This window comes from Phocoena sinus, chromosome 20 (genome assembly GCF_008692025.1).
Source record: "Phocoena sinus isolate mPhoSin1 chromosome 20, mPhoSin1.pri, whole genome shotgun sequence".
Taxonomy (NCBI): Eukaryota; Metazoa; Chordata; class Mammalia; order Artiodactyla; family Phocoenidae; genus Phocoena; species Phocoena sinus.
In genome coordinates, this window is record NC_045782.1 from 27,976,336 (window position 1) to 27,993,705 (window position 17,370).

General features: G+C 47.9%; 1 protein-coding gene across 1 annotated transcript; it reads right to left on the reverse strand.

Annotated features, from left to right (window-relative positions):
- Positions 1-9,264: 9,264 nt before the first annotated feature.
- Positions 9,265-14,597, reverse strand: MRPS23 (mitochondrial ribosomal protein S23). Its single transcript, XM_032617755.1, has 5 exons — positions 14,431-14,597; positions 13,434-13,604; positions 11,246-11,323; positions 10,811-10,937; positions 9,265-10,465 (listed from the first exon to the last, which is right to left on the reverse strand). Exons 1-5 carry the CDS (start codon positions 14,472-14,474, stop codon positions 10,313-10,315), a joined length of 573 nt encoding a protein of 190 aa, XP_032473646.1. The 5' UTR covers positions 14,475-14,597; the 3' UTR covers positions 9,265-10,312.
- Positions 14,598-17,370: the final 2,773 nt, after the last annotated feature.

Here is a 17,370-nt window from a genome sequence, read left to right on the forward strand (position 1 = left end):
TTGGCTTGTGGTTGCATCTCTCCAATCCCTGCCTCCGTCCTCACATGGCCGTCTTCCCTCTTTGTGTGTGTCCGTTTCCAAATGTCCCTCTCCTTACAAGGGTGCCAGCCATTGGATTTAGGGCTCACGCTAACGCAGTATAACCGCATGTGAATTCGATTACATCTGCAAAGACCTTATTGCCAAATAAGGTCACGTTCACAGGCACCGGAAACTAGGACTTCAACATACCTTTTGGGGGGAGACACAATTCAACCCAAAGTAGAACCTTAGTAGGTGTTACTATACAGAAGAACTAGGTGGAAATACACCCCAATGGAAGGAAGAGAGAATCTAAGTTAGCTCAACCCTCATCTATCATGGCAGGAAGCCCAGACACCGTGACTGCAGTGGGTAAACAAGAAGTGGTGGTACAAACTATGATTTCTGGGAAAGTAATCACCAGAGGTGCTAAAACCGGAAGTATTTAACAGTGGTTGACCCCAGAGACAGACCTGGGGTAGGAGGAGTCTAAGAGCCTGTTCGGGGAACTCTGGGGACATCTGAATATGCACTGGGTGTTAGGTGATATTAAAGTAATTTTTTTGGCTGTACTGCGTGGCATGTGGGATCTTAGTTCCCCGACCAGGGATCGAACCCGCACCACCTCCAGTGGAAGCGCAGAGTCTTAACCACTGGACCACCAGGGAAGTCCCTAACTTACTTTTAATTACCATCTTATTAGGCTTAATGATGGTATTGTGTTGGTGTAAGAAAAGGTCTTTTTTTTCAGAGAAGCAGGCTGAAGTCTTGGGTGAGGGAGGTCATGTCTGGACTTGCTTTAAAATACTTCAGAAAAAATACAGGCGAGCAAATATGGCAAAATACTAATAAGTCTACACGATGAACATATGGAGGATCATTACACTATGTTCTCTACCTTTACGAGGGCTTCCACGACCAAAATTGAAAAAGTGAAAAGATTTTATTTAGTAAATCTTGGAATGTGCTCACTCTCCCCATCTTTGTGGCTCTTCTGGGACCCACAGACCCAAAGAATAGGCCTTCTGAGGTCTTGTAGTTCAACCCCTTATTTTACAAATGGCTGAAAAGGTTTAATGACTTTCCAAAGTCACAGCCAATTCGTGGGTGAGCTGGGGCTGGGCCGGGGTCTCCAGGAGCCTCAGCCTGTGCTCCATCTACTGGCTCAAGTCTTCTCCTGTGTCGGTTTTGGGCTTAAGGGAGCTATTTTTAAATGTCAGTAAGAAGTGGCAGCACAGTCAGTTTTTTTTGTTTGTTTCTTCTTGTGTTGTGTTGTTAAGGCAGACATCGCCTACGAGTTCTCATACATACGAAATTTTGACTATACCCTGAAAGTTTTATTCTCTTCAACGTGACAGTAAAGTACATTCAAGTCCTTTAGATCTTAAAGTAACCCCTTTGGGGTTTGGCAACGCATGCCAGTTGAGCAGTAAGCATCTGTCATCTATCCTTCATTAATATTAATTATAAGTGGCCAACAGCTCAGGGGAACAAAGTCCTGTGGATGAGAGTTTCCTAAATTCGACCTTCCTGACTTTACAGGCATTCAAGGTGGTTCTTTTCAGAAGCCAGTCTGAATTTGCTTTTGATTACTTCAGCAATCAAAAGGGAAGGAATAAACAGGTCCAACCTTAAGAACATGCTGGATTGGAGGTTAGATTGCCCAGGCCAGGAGAGACCCGGCTGGAATGCTGTAGGACTATGGAATGTTCTGGTGCCCTTTATCTGCCTGGAGCTCAGGTTACCAGACTGTTCCTACTCACCTGGCCTGTCTCCCAGGGCCCCTTCCTCTTCTCACACATCCAAAATTGGGAAAGTGAGGGATGGGGCAATGTTGCCAAAGACAAGTTTGCCTTCTTAGGATTTAATGTGGAATTTTTCTGACATTAAGCCCCTTGCTCTAACCTCAGGGGCCCCATGAGTGTGGCTGGACAGCGAAACCGGGAGCCAGGGCTCAGGCACAGTCACTGAGGTAAGCCAGGCCCTGGGCTTGGACCCTTCCTCTGCCCGGTCTGAACTGGACACCCTGCCTCACTGTGAGAGGCGACAGCCCAAGGCTGGCAGCGGTGACAGCACAAGCCCATTGTTCCTTGAATTATACCCTCGGGGGGCTGGAAGGGAGCCAAAGTGACACATATGCCATGACAGGGGGATGGATCCCAGCAGGAAGCCAGGCCTTGGGAAGAGGATGCGCTCCAGGAGGGCGAGGAGGCCATGACCCTGCCATGAACTGGAGCAGGGCCATTTCACCTCACTTGGCAGGAGCCAGGGGAAGCTGGTGATAAAGCTCAGGCTCCTCTTCTCTCCCCGTGTTTAATATTCTAGAGATAATTCTGAGCATGTCTAGAGTTTCAACTGAGCACGCCGGGAGGGGGTTTGAGGAACAGTGGGCATTTCCTGCAGAATTCTTTAGCAGGAGAGACGGGACCATCATCCTCTCCTGTTCTGAGGCCACAGTCTCCGGCTCTGCCCTCCTGGGAGAAGCCCAGCCCTGCAGCTCCACACCCATTTCCATCTTCCCACACCTTTATTTCACGTAACTGTAGAAGGCTTGAGAGTTTACAAAGTTCTGCCACACCAGCATCGTGGTGGCATTCTGCCCCCCAAAGCATCCTTGGTGCCAATACGATTGTCCCCACGATATAGATGGGGGAGCATTCCTTTGTTCATTCACTGTGTATCAACAAATACACTTTCAAGGACCTATTAGGCTCCAGACCCTGTGCTGAGACTGAGTGTGGCTTAGAAGGGTTAAGTGACCTGCCCAAAGCCACAGTCACACAGGGAGCGTCAGGATTCGAACACAATTCTTTTGACTGAGGCCTCGAGAGGAAAGAAGGCAGGGAGCTCTTCCTCCCAACACACCCGGGTGGCACCCTAAGCCTTGTGCTCCTCTGACCTAGCATCCCGGGTGACCAGAGGCAGAGGGGTCCCACGACCCACCTGCAGACCAGCCAGGGACAAATGGAGGGAGAGGGGCACTGGACAGGGGGAAGGACAATGAACGGATCTTTCTGGCTCTCCGGACCGCACTCCCATCCGACCCACCATTTCAGCCCTGGTACCCACGACCTCCTGCCCTTCACTGGGAGGAGGACCAGAGGGAGTTAAAGAAACTCCTGCCCCAACTGCTGAGCAGCCCCGGGTCCCAGAAACAATGTCTCTGAGGTCTTCTTCTGCTGGGCCTCTAGGTTGTGACCCTCTGGCTTCCCTCCACAATCTGGGGTGCAGGGGGGAGAAAGAAAGGAGAAAAGTTTAACACAAGGAGGGCAGGGGAGCTACAATGAGGAAGGAAAGAAGGGACAGAAGGAATGCCATTAAGACACTGGTTTCTGCACACACACACAAACACACACACACGTACACACACACTACCTGCCTGAGCAATGACTAAAGAAAAGCAGCTTTTCAGTGAAACTTACCAGCGATGGGTAAGTTCCAATAGTGGACAAGTTTGCAGGCTGGTGTTTGGTTTCCTCCTTTGTCTTTTTTGATTGATTGATTGATTGACTGGTGGATTGGGTGCTAGAAGGCTGGAAGAAGATAAAGGAGATGGTAACTATTAGGGGGGAAGGGTTGAGAAAAGATAAATGGTTAAACAAGCGGCTGGTGAAAAGGTACTCGACACCACTGTTTGGTTTCTTCTGCGTTTTGATCTAAAGCACATTCGTCTCCACCCAGTGGGAATCAACAGTTGCTGAGGCCTTCAAGCAGGGAGAGCAAAGACACATCTGATTTGTTCACGCTCATTTGCTCACAACTCCAAGAGGTAGATGTGAGTATTCCTGTTTTACAGGTAAGGAAATTGAGGCACAAGCTCTTCATTCACTCACTCCCCTAATGTCACAAGACAAAGCCATGTATCTGGGTTTCAAACCCAGGTCTGTCTCTGCAAAGGCCCGGGTTTTTTCCACTACTCCGCGCTCTCCCCCTGCCTGCAGCGTTTTCTCCCTCCATCCTCCGGAGCAAATTCGCAGATGTGTCACTGACTGGAGAAGGTTAGAGAACACTGCTCTGGGCAGGGTCCCCAGGGGCTCAGCGCCAGTTAGGGTCCTTCCCCTTCTGCTCCTATTATGTTGAGACAGCGCTGGGTCCCCCGCCCCCTACCCGGTAAGTCTTTGTCATCTGCCCTGAGGCCCATCCGCTCCCATCTCTACCCTATCCCAGGCACCCCAGGACCTCAGCTTCCTAAATCTCAGGCAGAACACCATTTTACAAGGACACTCTCCAACCTTGAAAGGCAAGGTACCCCGAGGCAAGGGAATGAAAATGATCGTGGCCGATCAGCATGAGAGTGCAGCGCCACCTAGCGGTGCTGGGGCCAAGGTCCCAGGCGGTGACATTTTCAAACAATCAATATCTCATTATTAACCATAATCACAACCTGATGTTTACTTTTGGAGAAACGTTCAGCAGCAAGGGATGCAAGTGCACTTTTCTGCATGTTTCAAGAGGTCTGCGATCCTAAATGCCACAGTGACTATTAAACAGTGTCCTGCCCATGAGCAAACAGGAGGGAGCAGAGATGGATTGTATGTCTTTTCATCTAAGCTGCTCACCAAAAACAAAGCATCCATTGAAGCGACTGACCTTTCACGAACTGCTGGAAAGAAAATGCTTGATAAATAATAAATAGACCACTACTGGATGTTACTTAGAATCATCTTTTAATTAAAAGAACTGAGCAACTAGGTCAGGTGACTGACATTTAAGTTCCAGTCCAGGAAACGCATCAATCGAGGGTAAAACTATACCCCCAATGTAATTTCATTGTCAGCTAACATTTAACGAAAATCCCTTCTCTGTAATCTGCCCCGATGGCGGGGGGTAGGGGGTGAGCCATGGAGGCGGCATTTGTAGGGAACATAGCACTTAACTTCCGGCCTCCTTTGCCTTCCCCTAGCAACCTTTTCATTTTCATGCCGCAGCAATAAACACTTGTCTGGTTCAGCGTCTCCACAGAAACTGCTCCAGTGCTGGGCTCATCCAATCGGAGACCCACTTGCCACACTGAGCGCTACCCTAGGAGTGACAGGAAAACCATTTCCTGCCTTTTCCACAGGAGGGCAGGTGCCCTTCCTCCATCTGCTAAGGTGACCTCAACCAAGCTGCTCACTGAACATGCTCAGGCATCCATCGAGCACCATCAAAGGCTCAAAACGCATGATTAACCCAGCCAGCCGGTCCTCCACCTTTTGGCTGTTCTGGAATAGAACGCAGGAACACAGGGACCAGAAACAAAGTGATAACCTTGCCCCCTCCCACCCCCACCCCCAAACACACACGACTCACCTTTCCTTGTTCCTAGCTTCACGGTGCCAGCCTGCTTCCATTATCGGAGCCACACCATGTCACATGCCCCAGGTCCCAGGTAGTCAGGGAAACAGACCGCCTGGTTCTGAGCAAGGCTTGGTCAGAGCTGAGAGCCTAGAAGGATGGATAAGGCCACACAATGCCTCATCTGGATGCCCAAGAACAGAGGCAGGCACCAGTGCTAGCCTCAGAGAAAATCTCATCATCCCACCTGAATGACTTTGTTTGAAAAAAGAATCTGTTGGATGTTTTCAAGTGGCAAGCCATCATTTATTTAGGGGGAAGGGTATCATTCTAACAAAATCAGGAATCCTTTGGAGGCACAGGTTTTCTGTAATACCACTTTCACTATCAGGAAAACAGGACATTAAATATTATATAGACAGTCCCCGACTTACGATGGTTTGACTGACGATTTTTACACTTTACAATGGTGCAAAATTACGCATTCAGTAGACACCGCACTTTGATTTTTGAATTTTGATCTTCTCCCAACCTAGCAATATGCACTGTGATACTCTTTTCTTTTCTTTTTTTTTCGGTACTAGGGCCTCTCACTGCTGTGGCCTCTCTCGTTGCGGAGCACAAGCTCTGGACGCGCAGGCTCAGCGGCCATGGCTCACGGGCCCAGCCGCTCCGCAGCATGTGGGATCTTCCCGGACCGGGGCACGAACCCCTGTCCCCTGCATCGGCAGGCGGACTCCCAACCACTGCGCCACCAGGGAAGCCCTGCCCTGTGATACTCTTTTGTGACGCAGGTCAGGGCAGCTCCCAGTCAACTATGAAATCACGAGGGTAAACAAATGATACACTGACAACCATCCCGCCTTTCACTTTCAGTACAGTACTTAACAAATTACGTGAGATATTTGACACTTTATATAAAAATAGGCTTTGTGTTGGATGATTTTGCCCAAGTGTAGGCTAATGGAAGTGTTCTGAGCATGTTTAAGGTAGGTTGGGCTAAACTCTTACGTTCAGTAGTTTAGGTGTATTAAATGCATTTTTAACTTATGATATTTTCAACTTACGATGTGTTTATTGGGACTTAACCCCATCATAAGTTTAGGAAGACTACACAAAATTACAAAAAGACTTGTGCTTGCCTTTTAAGGACACACAATCAAGGATCGGTTCTACCCAACAAAAGCAAAAGGAGAACTCTGTAAAACCTGGTGAATCTGGGACCACTTAAACAAGCCTCTCTATTTAAATGATGGATGATGCAGGACCTGTTTCATCTGCTGACTTTCTTGTTCCCCCGTCCTGGCTCAGTCCCCACACCCTGTGTCTCTCCACCCTCCCCCTGGAGAGCTCATTCATTCTCCTGGCTCCAACCCTTACCTGTGCTAAGGTTTCCTCTGCATCTCCCAGACACCCAACCGATCTCTGTCTGCCACTTCAACATTGAGCCATGACCTCTAACACAGCATGTTGAGAACTGAAGTTCTCTTCCCCACCTTGCTGTCTGTTAGTGATATCGCTATTCTTCTGGTCACTCAGGTTTGCAACCTGGAAATCCCTGCCTTCAAGTGGGATGGCTACAGAGACCAAAGTCTTTCCGACATGTCTCTTCTTCCCTCCCTCCCTGCCAACTCCCCCAACCCTATTCTTTATGTCACATCTGGGTGAACCTTCCTCTGACCTGACAGTTTTCGTTATGCGTTACTTCCTTGCTCAAACCTCCTTCTACCCACTCAAGTCCTCTGTGTAGTTACCGAGGCCACCGTGATCTGATCCCATCCTATCTGCTCAAACCCGTTTTCCACTGCTCCTCAGGAAAGTAATAAAGGCACCTGTCACACATGCTACGAGTGAGTTTTGCATTCATTATCTCAAGTAATTCTCACAGTACTGACTGGAAGCCAAAGAGGCAAACGTCATCCCTATTTTGTAGTCAGAGAGATGGTGACAGGCACAAGGTCACACCAGTAAAAACCGGAACAACCAGAACTAGAACCCAGACCTTCAGACTGGTCTGGTGCAAACTTCACTGTAACCTGGACACATGCCTTCCTTGGCTTCAGCTCAGCAAACCCACATGGAGGGTGTACTCCTGATTTGATGATTTAGTTCATACAAATAAGAATTTCTGCTGTTCACACTCTCAACAGGGAGAGGATAGTTACCTCTGCCATGGAAGACCAGGGTCAACCAGGCAGGAGTACAAAGAGTGGACCCAGGGTGCAGATGCAGTGAGCGCAGCCTGGAAGTGTCTCGACAGGGACTTGAGACTCAGTTTGGATGTTGGTAAACCTTGCGAGCAGAGATAGCTTTTGAAAGGGCTGTGAAGGTATGGTTTCTAAAGACTGCGGTGGCAGGGAGGTGCTCCTGACAAAAGAAACAGCACGCACGCCTCACGTCCCACCTGCCCTGTGTAGAGAGTTGGGGCTCATCCCTCTCCCCAACTCTCTACACTTCCGTAATTTAAAAGGATTCCTGTTCATCTTGTTTTGAAAGTCACTCTTATCTTCCCAACTAGATTTTAAGCTCCTTAAAGAAGGCTGAGAATGAGGTCATACTTCCATTCTCTCCAAACACTATAGGGACCTGGTGATGGCTTTTGCCCACACTGACCATGGGAAGAGTTCTGAATTCCCCAAGGAAGCTTCACACCTTTGACAATGTCTTATTGTTTTCTTTTTAAAGATTTCCCATCCTGGCTTTCTCAGAAGCCTAGACTTTGGTCACCCACCCCCCAGCAGCCGCCAGTGGGGAGGGGGGTGGCTGTTCAGGGATCCTTCTGTTTGGGGCACTGGGGCTCCTGGGTTCTCTCTCTGGCTCGGGGTGAGGGACAGGGAAGGCGGGAGCACGCTCCCAACCCAGCCCCGCAGCACGCAGACCTCTCCTCATATCGTGCAACCCAACGCAGATCTGTGGGAACTGGCAGCCGCCACCCAGCCGCTCACAATGACATTCCCTTTGACTGTGTTTTGATCACTGAGGTTCAACCTAAAGGTTTGCTACGCGTCCATACGAAGGATCTCTGAGACATTAAGTGGAAAACAAGGTACAGAACAGTATACATTGTGTCCCCCCGTACACACTCAAAATTATTTCTGGAAAGAATGGTGATAGTGGTGTCCGCAGGGAAGGGAAAATGGGAGGGCCAGGGGACAGGAGTGGAAAGGAGGTTGACTTTTCACCTTCAAATTTTGAACCATGAGCATGTATAACTTTTTCTTTAATTATGCAACAAATAATTTTTTTAAACGTCTTCATTTCTACGACAAAGAAACCACCTTGGGCTTCCCTGGTGGCGCAGTGGTTGGGAGTCCGCCTGCCGATGCAGGGGACACGGGTTCGTGCCCCGGGCCGGGAGGATCCCACATGCCGCGGACCGGCTGGGCCCGTGAGCCATGGCCGCTGAGCCTGCGCGTCCGGAGCCTGTGCTCTGCAATGGGAGAGGCCACAACAGTGAGAGGCCTGCATACCGCAAAAAAATAAACAAAATTTAAAGAAAAAAGAAACCATCTTTTAAATCCCAGAAAGATAAGGTTTCTGAGAATGAGGGAGCCACGATGGCTCTTCTGAGAACAGAACCAACTGCTCCACCTGCCGCAGTCTTCCTCTCAAGGCCAGGCCCGGTATCTGGCACCCAATGGTTGCCTAATGTCGAATGGATGTAATTTACTTCCCCATCTAAATGTAAAGCATTCCCTAAACAAGAGGAATTGTACAACAGTGATAAAGTTTGGGGGGAGAAGCAGCATGGCTGAGAATGGCTTTTTTTTTTTTTTTTTTTTCTGAGAATGGCTTTTGCCTCATGTACTCACTGACCTTCCATTACCTGAGCACCCTGTGCAAGGTGTACAGTCTGTGGGGTGTGGGCCCCACCCTTGACATGCCAGGTGACAGAAGAGACTGCACACAGGAACAGGGGGGAAAAGCTACACAAGTTTTAAAGTAAGAAGTTTCTGGAGCAGCAAATTACTGATAGCTGAAGGGTGTTTTACTTATTCAGTAAAAGATAAGGAAATGAAGAGAGCAGGAGAGTTAGTAAAAACTCGTAAGCACACCCTGACACCAGGGAGGAAAGTGGATGCCGGTGAAGAGCGTCATCCCTCTTGGCAACCCAGTTACCTACAGAGAAGTCATCTGAATTCAGTCTTCAGTGGGATGTAATCATTCATTCACTCAACAAATCTTTCCTGAGCAGCCTACTACCTGCAGGTCTATGCTAACCATCTCCAGCACTCAATCCATGAGATTAAAGTTATAGTCTTGGCCTTGGTCCATCATCAATGATAGGTCCTCATTCTCACTGCAAAGCACAAGTCAGCCTGGCCTCTCAAGCAAAAAGTACAAAGATTAGCTGCAGACACAGCTGGCCAGGGAACCACACCTGATGTGCAAGTAAAAGTCTGATGGATCACGAGAAGAGAAACGGGCTTCCCTGGTGGCACAGTGGTTGAGAGTCCGCCTGCTGATGCAGGGGACACGGGTTCGTGCCCCGGTCCGGGAAGATCCCACATACCGCGGAGCGGCTGGGCCCGTGAGCCGTGGCCGCTGAGCCTGCACGTCTGGAGCCTGTGCTCCGCAACGGGAGAGGCCACAGCAGTGAGAGACCCGCGCACCGCAAAAAAAATAAAAATTAAAAAAAAAAAAAAAGAGAGAAGAGAAACATACCAGAGAATCAAATGTGAACACAAAACCCCAAGCAAACCTACTAAGAATGAGTCCCATTCAAACAATACTTACAAAGGTTTCCTCATGCTATTAACAGTTTTAAAGTAAACTTACTTTATAAGCACCGAGGAATTCTTTGTTTAATACCGCCCTAACATAAAAGTTCACATAACTGCTTCTTCAAACCATGATACAGAGCTTTATGACAACCTAGAAGTGGAAACCAAGAGAAGGCAAACGTGATGCCTTAGCGATGAAGAAACATTTACACAGTTCAACTGTTAAAAACAGTACAACATTCACGTAGTGAATCCAGTTTGGATGTCAGTATACACAGCATACAAGTTCTTCAGGGAGGTGAGAGGCCTGTTGACTGTTCTCCAGGTGCCCCCAAATGCTGGGCCTGTGGATCTTCTTTCAGAGACTGGTTCTCCTCCAACGCAGTCTGGGGCTTGACACCCATGGGTTCAGATTTCCAGGAAATGTGACTACCATCCTGTTGCTTAAAAGACCAGATATAAGTACGTCACACAGATGTTATGACTTTCAGTCAATTGGCTGAAGCTATATGACTAGCACATTCTATCACTGACTCAAAAATCTAACATTAATATCTCAGGTCAAATTTGATTACAACAAATAATAAAAGTCTCTACAGAACCACAATTTTAAAAGCCCTCGTGACAACTCGTTCCAAGCCGCAGTCCTTACCACAAAAATCTAGTCTATTCAATCTAACGGTATTTGACCTGGAGCCACGGTTGGGGAAAGAAAACCAAGCCTTCCTTTAACCTCTGACAAACAGACAACCAATCCTAGTAATAGTTTTAGCTAACAAAATACTCACAGTCCTTGCCTCTCCTACTCGTCTTAAAATGACACCTTCTGCCAATAAAGCCTTCCCTGCTTCCACAAATAACTTCTCTTCATCTGTTTCTCCAAGTTTCTGTAGCTCAATGTACTTCTCCACAAACCTAGAATTCCAAGCAGTCACATCTTCAGTCTGTATATTGAGAGCTGTCAAGACATGCTATTACACAGTCCTGAGTATTCCCTTAAGAGAACTTCCTAGGGAGTTTGGGATTGCCACGTACACACTGCTCTATTTAAAACAGATAACCAACAAGGACCTATGGTTTAAAAAAAGAGTTAATTAAAAAAAAAAAAGAGATCTTCCTATAGGAACATCTTTTTCCTCAAGTGGAATGCGACAAAACCCCTCAAATTGACAACTAAATCCTAAAAAAAAGAAAGGTAACCAAAGACTTATGGAATGGCTTACCGTTGACAGGTAGACTTGAAGTTTGGATTGAACAGATCAAAAGCTTTTTGACCAGATCCATAGGTTGAATAAAATTTCCTAGAAAGTACAAAACAACACAATATAAATCTCCAGTTATAGATCGTGGCCAAGAATGGAGGAAAGAATAACTGCTGGGCCCTGAGGAACCGAGTATAACATGACCTACAGACCTTTTTTGTTCGTTTTAAATAAGCAATGCAGGCACATGGTAAATACATCAAATGTTACAGAAAGGTATCCAGTGAAAAGTAACACTCCTCCTCACCTCTGCACCCTAAACTCCCAGTTCCCCTCCCCTTAAGCAACGCTAACCCGTTTCTTGTGTATCCACCCAGGAATGTTCTACCACTATACAACCATACATGCATCTATCATTCCCTGTCCCCAGCCACGCTGTTTAACCCCAAGGATACTAAACACATCTTTCCTTTTTACTTAATATTTCTCAGAGATCATTTCAAATCAGGGCACGTAGATTGTTTCTAGTCCTTTGCTACTTTAGACAGTGTTGCAATGATTACCTTTATCTATATTTCTTAGTGTACCGTGCAAATAAGCCTGTGGAATAATTTCATAAAAATGGTATTGCTGGGTCAAGGTATGTGCCTTTGTAATTTGGCCTTGCAAACTGCCAGAATGCTTGCCAAAGGGGCTGTGCCAACTTATACCCACACCGGGAAGGCAGGAGACCGCCTATTTCTATACACCCGCACCTAATTGTGTCTCCTGACGTTTTGACCTTTGTCTATCTGACAGGTGAAATATTATAATTCATTGTAGTTTTGCTTTTCTTATGAAACAGGTTGAACATCGTTTCATGTTTAAAAGCAAATGAATTTCCTTTTCTGTGACCTGTCCACGTTCTTTGCCTATTTTTCCTTTGGGTCTCTCGACTCATAAGCAAACTTTATAGCAATATAAACAGGAATTAGCCCTCCGTCATACATGTCGCAAAATTTTTTCCCAGTATGTCACCTGACTTTTGATTTTGCTTATTTATGATAGTTTTTGTGTGCAGAAATTTTAATATTTTCATCTATGGCTTCTGGGTTTTTATATCATGCTTAGGTAGGCTTTTATCACAGAGATTATTTTTTAAATTACCCCATAGTTTCTTCTAGAACTTTTACGACTTCACTTATTACATTTAGGTTTTGATAAAACGGAAATTTATTTTGTTGTTTTAAGTTCTTAAAGATATCAAAAACACCAAAAAAAAAAAAAAAAGGCCAAAAAGATAAAGGTTCAAAAAACGATTTAAGTATAAGGTGTTATTATTTTGGCCTTAACAGCAATAAAAGAGGAAGCAGTAAAATATTCCACATTCTCCAGTGACCATCACCCAGTTCCACTGCCACGCACACAGTAGAAGCACAAATGATTTTAATGTGTAAGTGACCTTGAAAGCATCCTGACCGAGAGCATGCAATGGACCTGAGCAGAAAACTACTGAAGAAGTATTTAATGCCCCAGAGATCTCTGAAAATTTACAAGCAGAGCCAGAACGTACTTGTTCTCCTACCTCAAAGGAGTGTCGTGGGAGAAAAAAAAAAAAAAAAAAAGATTTGTCAGGTGAAAGGTGCCTGGACCTCAATAGAGAAAATGACTTTATAAATTGTTTTCTTACATCCAGGAATAGGGGTAAGAATAAGGTATATGTATTAATTTCAATTAGGCACAATCTCTGATCTTAACATTTAAAGAGAAAAGAAACTGTACACACTCTGGATACTAAAAACTGACATCCGTATTTGAAGGAAAGGGCTTTGTCAGTGATTTCCCAGTAAGTTGACCCTGAGCCTCACTGTTCTCCTGACTAAAATGGAGACGAGGATACCGACCGACCTTGCAGGGTTGAAGTAAGACCTAAATGAGATAACGTTGGTTAAGGGCTTAGCACGGTGCCAGTCACCAAACAGATGTGCAGAAACACCTAGCTATCATTGCAATGATCAGTCAGTTGTTGGGCTCCAGATTCTACTTCTCCGAACTTCTGCTTCTCTCACGTACGGGAGGGGCTCTGATTCCCTAATCTGGCTAGATAGACAAGACCGGCTCCACAGAGCAAGCCCAGACTCAATTCCTATTTGAGTTGTCAGACTGCTGGCTAAACCTTTCCTTCTAAAGTTCTGCAGCCTCCTGTCCACCATACGGGCCCGGCACTCACGCTCTAATCCGATCCTCGTAGTAGAAGATGTCCTGGATGTGAGCTTTCGCTTTGCCGTATCGCAAGCGGGGCCTTCGGAAGACCGGCTCCCTCAGTGGCGGGAAGGCATTATATATGTCAAACCAGAGGGGCTTCTCCTTCAACACACTAGCCCGCATCAGGTCCCGCGTCCTGAAGGAAGGGTAAAGAACGAAGGTTAGAGGGCTTCCCTGGTGGCACAGTGGTTAAGAATACGCCTACCAATGCAGGAGACACGGGTTCGAGCCCTGGTCTGGGAAGATCCCACATGCACGGGGCAACTAAGCCCGTGTGCCTACAACTACTGAGCCTGCGAGCCACAACTAATGAGCCCACGTGCCACACTACTGAAGCCCGGGCGCCTAGAGCCCGTGCTCCGCAACAAGAGAAGCCGCCGCAATGAGAAGCCCGCGCACCACAACGAAGAGGAGCCCCTGCTCGCCGCAACTAGAAAAAAACCAGCGCACAGCAAGAAGACCCACTGCAGCCAAAAATTAATTAATTAACTTAAAACCAAGGTCAGTCAGTGAATCAGTGTAGCCGCAGCCTGGGACACCGGCGGGGTCACAGAGTCCGGAAGACACCCGGAAGGAGGGGATAGCAGGAAGTCCCCTACCTACAGGTAAGATGTTTCCATATTCCAAACCAACCTAACAGTGCTCGGGAGTTAATCTTCCACCTTCTTATGTGCGTCCCACCCCCCTCGCCCCATCCCCGTCCCGTCAAGGAAAATGCAAAGACGGTCCCGCCAGGCCCATCAGCCCCTTCCTCCCTTCCTCTTCCTAGAGACCTCCACTCGGGGAGCGGACAGGTGCGATCTTGAACGTGAGAGCTAAGAAATTCAAGGGGTGACGTAGTCAAACACAATTCTTCAGAAACAGGAGAGAGCACAAGAGAGGCCTGACCGGGCTCAGACCCACCCAAGAAAGGGCGTAAAAAGGGGAGGCGCCCTCGGCCCACCCCGGCTCCGAGCACGCACCGCGAGAAAATGCTCCCCACGGTTTCCAGGCGGCTCCCCGCCATGCCCGGCACCTCGGATCCCGTGCGGTTCCTCGTACCGGAACCGGAAGCGCCCGCAGCCGGCAAAGTGACTGTAAGTCGCGGGCCGAGCCGCGGATCTCTGGGCTACCGCCCCGGCCCCGACGGGAGGGCGGAGCCAGGCAGAAGCAAAGGATGGCCGCATCGACACGCCATCGGCTACACGCCAGGTTCAGACAGGAGCACTCGATAGCCGAGCCGCCAGGGAGGGAGCGAGCCAAAGCCCGGCAGAAGCAATAAATGACCGATCCAGGGGAGGGGTTAATTGTGGTGGCTGCTTTACCCTCTCTGGCCTTATTGAGCCAACTCCGCCCAAGAAGACCGGGCCGTGCTTAGGGAAGATGACGGGGAGGGAGGAGGGAGGCGCAGCCTAGGTCCTGGGAGAGCCAACTAGTCAAGGAATTCGTAAGGCAGAGCTAAGAGGTCACCAGCTGTAGGTACGGGCTGCACCTAATTTTGGTTGGAGTCAAAGACTGCGCGGAAGGAAACCGAGGCCCGGGGAGGAACGTCACCCGCCCAGGGTCACCCTAGAGCCCAAGCCTCCGTCCTCCGTCTCCTATTGTTTAGCGCTCCCCACTAAACCCTTTGGCCCTGGAGCGCCACCTGCATGCGCTCTAATAGGGATGCTGCGGGCAGCTAGTGTTTTCTCCCCGGGAGGCGTCGCTAGCTAGCCGTTCCTTAGAGCTTGAAAAGTGAAAGTGTCCGGAACAAACAAATTCCGAGAAGGAAACTCAAAAATCTGGGGAAGTATCCTCTCAGGATAACCTTTTGTCCCAACAGTCATACTTTGGGTAAAGTACCCCATAGAAATTAAAACACAATTTCACGAGGGTATTTGTGCAGAGATCGTCATTGCAGCATTGTTTGTAATGCACCCTCCCAACCATCGAATGGGAGATGGCTGGAAAATTATGCTTCATATAATCTATGGAGTCCTATGCAGCTATTGAAATGAACGAGCTAGATCCATACGTATTGACCTAGATGAACGCCCACGACTTATTGTTAAATGAAAAGGGAAATTGCAGAGAAGGTCTTTAATCAAAAGAAAAAAGAAATCTTTTAGACGTGTTTGTATGAGGATAGAAACTATGTGGAAAGGCACCTATGGCTGTGAACATTGATTATCTCCAGTGAGATTGCAGGAGGGGAAGGGAGAATTCTTTTTCTTTATGTATTCTTCAGAGTTTGACCTGTGAAGAGTTTGTATTCATTTTTGAACTTTTTAATCCAGTGAAATGTTCTGAATCACATACACACACAATATCTCCGGGGAGCCCATTATCTTTGTCATCAAGAAAGTGTCAAGTCATCCCAGAGTCCTCCCTGCTCTCTGGGAGGCTGGTGAGGTGGAGGGGGATGTCTGATGAGCAGTTAATGCTTGCTTGTGTTCTCTCACCGAATCCACACACCTACCCACAACTGGCTGTTGTTATCCCCATCATAGATGAGAATGTGAGGCCACAGGGAGAAAAGTAACTTGTCTGATAGGTAACTGACAGAGCCAGGCTTCCAGCCCGACCTAGGCACTTTCTAGGACCCCACAATGCCTCCTTAGCCATGCCTCCGGCTGGAGACTGATGGGCTGAGAAGTCAGGCCAAACTGGCGCCAGGGGCAGGGGACAGGGTGATCTGAGGCCGAGGGCTGAGAGGTGGGTTTCACTGCTGCCTCAGGACCCTCTGGAGCAGGGAAGAGAGAGCACAGCTCTGGCCGCTGGGCCAAGCATGGAGTCCTAGGCAGGTCTACAAGACTTTGCTCTAGGGAGAGCAAACATACTTGCAGCTAAATATAGTCTTCCCAGGCTTCAAAACAAGTTTCTAATTCCATCCAAGTAAGAACTAGCTGCCAGCCCAGACCACAGACACCCTTCCCTTCTCATACTCGGGACTGCCCTGTAGGCCACTGCTGTTACCCAGTTACCGCTGCTAAAGAATTAGAAGGGCTTATTGCAAGTTCAGGGAGGGGAGCCAAAGACCCAAACGCTCGATGGGGGAGGAATTGCAAGGTGGCAGTTTTCTCTCTAGATCTTCTTGGGGAAGTCCCTTCCTCTTCTGAGCCTTTCAAGTTTCCCCTCCAGCATCGTATTTCATGCTTCTGTGACTGAGAACGGAATGTTGGTGGGTAGTGTAAGGAACCATGGAGATGTGGGAGCAAAGATGCATTGGGAACCCTCTGAACCTGCAACAGGAAGTTGCATCCCAGGGAGCATTCATTCACCACGTAGGAGGGAGCTGGGGGCCGGCAGAATGGACAGTAGAGGTTTTCTGTCTTCTCAACCAGGCCTCTCAAAGCTGCAAGAAGCTGATGCACTCATGCCATGCACCACACCAGGGACCTGGATTATCTCCTTCAATAGTTCAACTACCTGAGGCCATAGATCATGTCCTGATAATCTTACAGATAAAGGAATAGAGCTTGTAAACTCTCCAGAAGGTCATATTCCTTCCACAATACCGCTTGGCCCCATTTTGTCCCACTGCATCACACTTAGATGTGCCCATTAATCCTGTCATCTTGGGCACTTACAGAACTTTTCAAGCCTCTCTTTCCCCATGTAACATTTGGCGGTGTCTGCTCATTGCCAGAGTAACAGCGATCATTCATGTAAAGCACGCATCACAGTGCCTATACATAGTAAGTGCTTGTAACAGGCATGTCTAGTGGCTGTTACAGCATCACTTCTGCTGTTGTGTCCTGTAATCCACTGATTGCCACCTGAGACTGCAACATTTTGATGATATTTCACAGATCGCCTTAATGTTTTATTTTCTTGTTAAATGATCCATTCATCCCACAAACATTTTGGTGCCCACCTGACCCTGTGCTGAGTCCTGGAGAAGCTGGCTGTCCAGAGGGGGAGACAGAGAGGCAAATGCATAA

What these genes read in the sequence shown, in the direction of transcription:
- MRPS23 (XM_032617755.1), bottom strand. Translation starts at nt 14,474, where the DNA reads ATGGCGGGGAGCCGCCTGGAAACCGTGGGGAGCATTTTCTCGCG. An exon ending in GTGGGGAGCATTTTCTCGCG is followed by an intron (nt 13,605 to 14,430) that starts GTGCGTGCTCGG and finishes CCCTTCCTTCAG; the next exon opens with GACGCGGGACCTGATGCGGG. An exon ending in TTCAAGTCTACCTGTCAACG is followed by an intron (nt 10,938 to 11,245) that starts GTAAGCCATTCC and finishes TTGGAATTCTAG; the next exon opens with GTTTGTGGAGAAGTACATTG.